At 37.7% G+C, this 6,869-nt stretch overlaps 1 protein-coding gene across 1 annotated transcript in view; it reads right to left on the reverse strand.

Moving 5' to 3' along the window:
- Positions 1–6,869, reverse strand: part of RAD50 (RAD50 homolog (S. cerevisiae)) — a 112,985-nt gene that overhangs the window by 85,831 nt on the left and 20,285 nt on the right. Inside the window, exons 4-5 of the mRNA XM_006872920.1 lie at positions 4,064–4,249; positions 3,524–3,728 (exon numbers count right to left, since the gene is read on the reverse strand). Coding sequence (XP_006872982.1) covers positions 3,524–3,728; positions 4,064–4,249 — 391 coding nt within the window. The remainder of the gene's footprint in view (positions 1–3,523; positions 3,729–4,063; positions 4,250–6,869) is intronic.

Below are 6,869 nucleotides of genomic sequence, written 5' to 3' on the forward strand. Positions count from 1 at the left end.
AGAGTGCTCCTTGGAGGCCAGGATGGCCAAACTTCGTCTCTCATACTTCAGACATATTTTCAGAAGGGACCAGTCTCTGGAGAAGGATATCATGTTTGATAAGGTGGAGGGTCAGAGAAAAAGAGGAGGACCCCCAGCGAGGATTGGCAAAGTGACAGCATTAATGGGCTCAAGCGTGGCAACAATAGTGAGATTGGCCCAGAATCAGGTAATGTTTTATTCTGTTTTGCATAGGGTCACTACGAGTTGGTACCAACTCGATGGCACCTAACAACAACAACAACGCATAGAGTGTAATTTATTGCTATTGTTCTTAAGTGCCATCGAGTCAGTTTGACCCTTGCCAACCCTCTATAGGATTTCCAAGGAGCAACTGGTGAGCTTGAACCACCAACCTTTTGGTTCAAACCGACTTTGCAGACCAGCGCATTAACCCTCAGCACCATACTGAGTAAAAGTCACCCTTTTAAAAGTGTACCATTGGTGAGTGTGGATAAGTACATGAAGTAGCATAACCACTACCACAATCAAGATTAGAATACTACTATCAAGTCTCTCTGTGGTCTATCCCCTGCTCCCACCTGGGAACCATTGATAAGTTTTCTGTTGTACAGTTTTGTCTTTTCTAGAATGTCACATAAGTGGAATCAGACAGCATGTACCTTTTTGTCTTTAGCTTCTTTACTTAGTGTATATGCTTTTAAATTCATCTATGCTGTTGTATATATGAATAGTTCATTCCTATTTATTGCTGAGAAGTATTCCATTGGATATCTGGCTATATTACATTGTGTTTATCCACTCCCCAGTTGATGGAGATTAGGTTATTTCCAGTGTTTGGTTACTTCAAATAAAATTGCTATAAACTTTTATGTAAAGGTGAACATGTGAACAAGTTTTCATTTCTCTTGGGGTAACTCCCTAGGGATACAGTTAAGTGTATATTTTAGCTTATAAAAAACTACCCAATTATTTTCAAAAGTAGCTGCATCATTCTGCATTCCTACCAACAATGTATGAGTTTACTTGTTCTGCAGCCTCATTGTCAATTAGTATTGTCAGTCTTTTTCATTTTATCCATTATGATAAATATGTAGTAGTATCGTAAGGAGAGTCCTGGTGTGGCACTATAGCATAAAGGACTGGACCACAAGGTTGGTTTGAACCACAAGGTCAGCGGTTCAAACCACCAGCCACTCCTTGGAAACCCTATAGGGTTGCTATAAGTTGGAAATGACTTGATTTTACTTAACAACAGTATCTCAAGGAGCCCTTATGGCACAGCAGTTTAAGGGCTTGGCTGCTAACCAAAAAGATGAGCAATCTGCACCAGCCAGTTACTCTGAGGGGGGAAAGATACAGCAATCTGCTTACGCAAGGCTTATACGCTTGGAAACCCTAAGGGGCAGTTCCGCTATTCTGAAGGGTTACTATGTATGAGTCATTCCAACCTCCTGGCAGCGGGGTTAATAGTATCTCATGTGGTTTTAATTTGCATTTTCCTAATGACCATTGATAGTTTAGCATCTTTCATGTGCTTACTTGCCATCTGATTATCTTTTTTGATTAAAAAAAATCGGTTTGAATCTTTTTGCCTACATATATATACGTGTGTGTGTGTGCGCGTGCGTGCTTTGTTTTGTTTTTGGTCTTCCTATTATTGAGCTGTGGAAGTTTCTTATATATTCTAGATACTACTTTCTACTTTATCAGATACATGTTTCATGCAATTTTTCTATGGGTTGTCTTTTTACTTTATTGATGACATAGTTTATAGTTTTAAAGAAGTCCAATTTATTTTTTCTTTCATCACTTAGGCTACAATCTTTATCCTTTAACGTCTAAAGAACCTATGTTCTAAACCATATATTATTTATGTAGCTCTTCAATTTACATTTTTGTATTTCTAGCTATCATTTCAATGAATTTTCTTGTTTCTTCAAGGTTGTCCAAGGCTGCAAGCAATGCTCTTTATCTACGATTTTAAGTAAGTTCTTCAGTAATAAGTCTTTGACCTTCTTATCTCCAAGAGCAACTAACCTAGTGCTGTGCACCAAACAGTAAATATTCATGATGACATATTCATGTCAGTGGGCATCTGGGCAGAAACAAAATCAAGCTTTTATAGTTTATAACTCAAAGATCTACAACAGTACTAAAAGGTAAGTTTTAAAAAAATCAAACCAGTAATTTTTTAAATGATTAAGAAGCTCTTTTTACTACCTAGAAAATAACCATGTTGTTCTATTGAGGCACATCATTATTTTCAAGAATGTGCTTATTTATTCAAACTTGAAATACTTGACAGGCAAGAATGCTGTAGCCATCCTTGTTATATCTATGTTGTTGTTGTTCAGTGCTGTAGAGTCAGTTCCGACTCATAGTGACCCTGTAGAGGGTTTCTAAGGAGCGGCTGATGGGTTTGAAGCACCAACCTTGTAGTTTGCAGTCTAGTGCTGGTTCACAGCGCCACACTAGCAGTCCTGCTATATCTATAGGACCCAGCATAATACAAACTGCCACACAATACACAAAAAAATGTCTACTAAATGGATGAACAGAATTTCCTTTAAGCCTTCATTATGAGCCACAGGGTTTAGAAAACATACTCATTTGTAAATATATTATGGGTCAATTCCAAATTCTGTGCAATGTCATTACGAACATCCTGCAAATTACAAAAAAATCCCCTAGAAAGAACTGTCAACTACAAGAGCAAACACTCCCTACCCACACACAAAATCTCATTAGAAATATAGATAGCACTACAAGGATGAGTTAAGATACATGTCATAATTTAGTGTTATACTACAAAATAGTTTACTCTTTGGGAATCTTACAGCAACTATCTAATACAGACAGGAGCTCTGGTAGCGTAGTAGTTACGAATTGGGCTCCAAACCGCAGGGTCAGCAGTTCGAAACTACCAGCGGTTCCGCGGGAGAAAGATTAGGCTTCCTGCTCCCGTAAAGATTTACAGCCTCGGAAACTCTGTACAGGGTCGCTATGAGTCGAAATGGACTCCACGGCACTTAACAACCACCACCATATAATGTTATGGATAATGTTTTAGTGTCTGTATTAGATGTTGTTGTTATGTGCCGTGGAGTCCATTTCGACTCATAGTGACCCTGCACAGGGTTTTCAAGGCTATAAATCTTTACAGGAGCAGAAAGCCTCATCTTTCTCCCGCGGAACAGCTGGTGGATTCGAACTGCTGACCTTTTGGGTAGCAACTCAGCTCATAATCCACTACACTACCAGGCTCCTTATAACATTATATAATCTCTGATAATCTTTTAAAGAAATACACACCCACTTAAATGTATATGAGAACAAAGTGCTTTAAGGGTGAGTGTTACTATGGCAAAAGGTAACTGAATAGAAGGGGTGAAGGGTAAAATCTTATATCCTTCTCTATCTTGCAAAATTCTTACTGCTTGAGTAAAAATTGGGATTCCTACTCTACCTATTTCTTCATCATAGAATCTCTTTAACTTTAACATACAAGAAATCAAATTACCTTCAAGGGCTCAAGTTCATTCTCATAGGATTTGACAATGTCCTTCGAAGATGTTAACTGGGCTTCCTTACTAGTAATCTGATCTCGAATTTCACATGCTTTTTCTTTATTTTGCTTCAGATATTTTAGTTCTGTTTGACATTCTCTTACTTTTTGACTTTGTGACTGACGTACCTGCCGAAGTGTTTCCAAGGCTTTAATATACCTTTAAAGATATTAAATAAAAATCAAATTTCTAGCTAAGCAAATTATAGTATGTTCATACAATGGAATATTATGTAGTCATGATTACATGTACACAACTGATTATGACATAAAAGTTAAGTGAAAAAGTTACATATATACTGTCCACCAAATAAAGAAATATTGCACAGAAAGAAATATGTGCACAGGAAGGAAATATACCCAATAGTTGCCATTGGGTGAGAGTTCATACTGGGTTACTATTTAGCTTTTTAAACTCTTGTTTTAAAAGTGAAACATCCAATTTAGAAATATGGCTCAGTACTTTGCTAAAAAGTCTAAGTAAAGGCTACTAACCTTGTTGCTGAAAAAATCTCATCAAACTTTTGCTTCAGAGCCTTTCCTTCACTTAAAGGCCAATTAGAATCTTCTTGGTGACAAAAGATCACATTATTTAGCACAGATTTGGAAACCCCAAGAGAACTTATCATCTCTCGGTCAATTTCTGCACACTTAGAGCTGAGACTGACTTTTTCACCATGCCTATAGAAAAAGAAATTCAAAATATGTGTAAAATAAACTTCAGTTGTACATTTTCTATTGCTTAATCAATCCCTCACAATGTCCTTGCTAAAAAAACAAAACAGAAAAACCCTCACTCATCCCATTAACAATAATTTCCTCATGCTAACCTCTGAAGTACTTAGCAGTTTACTGGCAAAATACTAGGGCAAGTCAAAAAGTATTGCTACTAGGTTTACAATACATACATGCATGGATTTATCCAAACAAAAATGTTTTTAAATATGTGTCAGGGACTAGTTGCTGTTGTTAATCGCTGTAGAGTCAGCTGAGACCCCTGTACAGGGTTTCCCAGAAGCGCTGATGAGTTTGAACTGCCAACCTTGTGGTTCAAACCAACTTTCCAGTGGTTGCAAATTATTTATTTATGTAATATACTTGTCTGAGTCTCCTTATGGTACAGCAGATCCTATGAAAGGAGTGGCTTCCAAGGGAATCTCCTGGGCCAGTTCAAGGTCAGCTCAGAAGGTTATGGCAACTGATTTTGGGGTTTCCAAAAGGTAATCATAATAGATTTTCTCAAGGACATAGGATGATCCATAGGGCTTATTAGGAAGAAATTTTAAGAAAACGGAAAACTGCACTGGTGAGTAAAAGGGCAATAAAGTTGTGCCAAGGCATTTTTTCTCCATTATAACAATGTATTTGGTTATTTTTCAAGGCTAGCAAAAGCTGTCCTAGAATTTCATTGGGAATCCTTACCACATCTACCCTATAGCCATCATCTTGCCCCTTCAGACTTCTTTGTCTCCAAACTCAAAGGACATTGAAAAGGTAGATGATTCCAGTCCCTCAAGGATGTAATAGTGCTGGTTTGATGTGAAGTAAATCAAAGAATGCAAAACTCTACAGGGAAGTGCTGTCTGTTGTTTTCAAGTGCCATCAAGTCGGTCCTGACCCCATAGCAGCCCTGTATTGGGTTTCCGAGGAGCAGCTGCTGAGGCTGAACTGCCAACCTTGCGGTTCAAATCGACCTTTTGTTAGAGAAATGGAAACTATACCTTTAGAAGTATACAGACCTGGAGGATATGTCGAGAAACAATAGCTTCACATTTTGATATTTTTGTTTAATAAAGGTTTTTCTGTGATCTTACAACAATACACTTGGACTTAACCTCATAGTGTTTAAAATAGAGTGGAACAGGAAAGTATATCAGATTTTTTAATACATATTAAGATTTTTAGATATAATAACCAACAACTTTGTTGTTGCTGTTAATTGCCATTGAGTAGTTCCGACTCTTGTATAGGATTTCCAAGGAGTGTCTAGTGAGTTTTAACCACCAGTCTTGCGGTTCAAACCAACCTTGTGGTTGAGTGCTTATCCTATAGCACCACACCAGGATCCCAATAATCAACAATATTTATAGGTAATGTTGTTGTTAAGTACCATGGAGTCGGTTCTGACTCATAGTGACCCTGCACAGGGTTTCTGAGACTGCAAATCTTTTCGGGAGCAGAAAGCCTCATCTTCCTCCCATGGAACAGCTGGTAGTTTCGAACTGCTGACCTTGAGGTTAGCAGCCTGATTCGTAACCTCTATGCTATCAGAACTCCTTATTTACAGGTAATACATAGAGGAAAATAAAGTATCTTCTATCCTACAAATTAATGAAAATATGAAAGGTAAATAAAAACATTAAAAAATTTATTTATTAAAGAGGATATTTAGCAACAGATACATGAACAAAGGAGAGTAAAGGTATACTTGGGTGGTGCTCATCCACACATGGTCCAAGGAAGAAGATCTTTAACCTCAAGTTCCAGGGTCACACTGACAAAGCGATCCAAGAAAGATCTGTTTCAGAATAATTTAATGCAACGAAAATTCTAATATATAAGATTTCCTTTTTTCTCAGCACAATTCGCTTATCAACCTTCAGCTACCTTGTCCACAGACTAGTTCAAGGAAGAATATGTTCTGTGCATATTTTTAAATTTAGACTCTTATAAGCTCTGTCAGTGTATTTCAGTAATACCTAACCAGAGTAAGTTCAGACCAGTGAGTGGTTTTTCAGACTCTATAAAACCAAGCACAGGCCTGGGAACATGGTGAATTCACCTAAGACTGCTAAGTAATAGCTGGCTATCCCCAGGCAAGTCCCCAGTCTCAATGATCACTCACTGACAAAAACTTTGATCATATTGCTGTTGATTCCCATTGTTATGTCTGTCCATCTCCTTTCTCCCCCTCTATTTGCATGATTACTGAATCATAAGAATCTTATCCCCATCTCATTTTTCACCAGCTCTGTCTAGACAAGATAAAAACTATTCAGTGGGGACTCTACCTTCCCCTGCATACTCTTAAACTAAACTCCCTCTAGACACCTTGTAAGCCAGTCACTTCATGTCTTTATTGCCCCCCTCATTTTAGGCAGCTAATGCCTAAGTTGCCCGTCCCTATCTAACCTGTATACAGAGGGGATAGGACTGATGATATGAAGATTCCTTCCCTCTTAGTTGGTATTCTGAGCTACTACATCCATAAGTACAGGTCAAGTTCATCAAATTGTAGCAATTTACTCTCATTTCCTTTAACAGAATTTTTTTTTTTTTTAATCTTCCTCTAGTCAAGTTC

This window comes from Chrysochloris asiatica, unplaced genomic scaffold, assembly GCF_000296735.1.
Source record: "Chrysochloris asiatica unplaced genomic scaffold, ChrAsi1.0 scaffold00215, whole genome shotgun sequence".
Classification (NCBI taxonomy): domain Eukaryota; kingdom Metazoa; phylum Chordata; class Mammalia; order Afrosoricida; family Chrysochloridae; genus Chrysochloris; species Chrysochloris asiatica.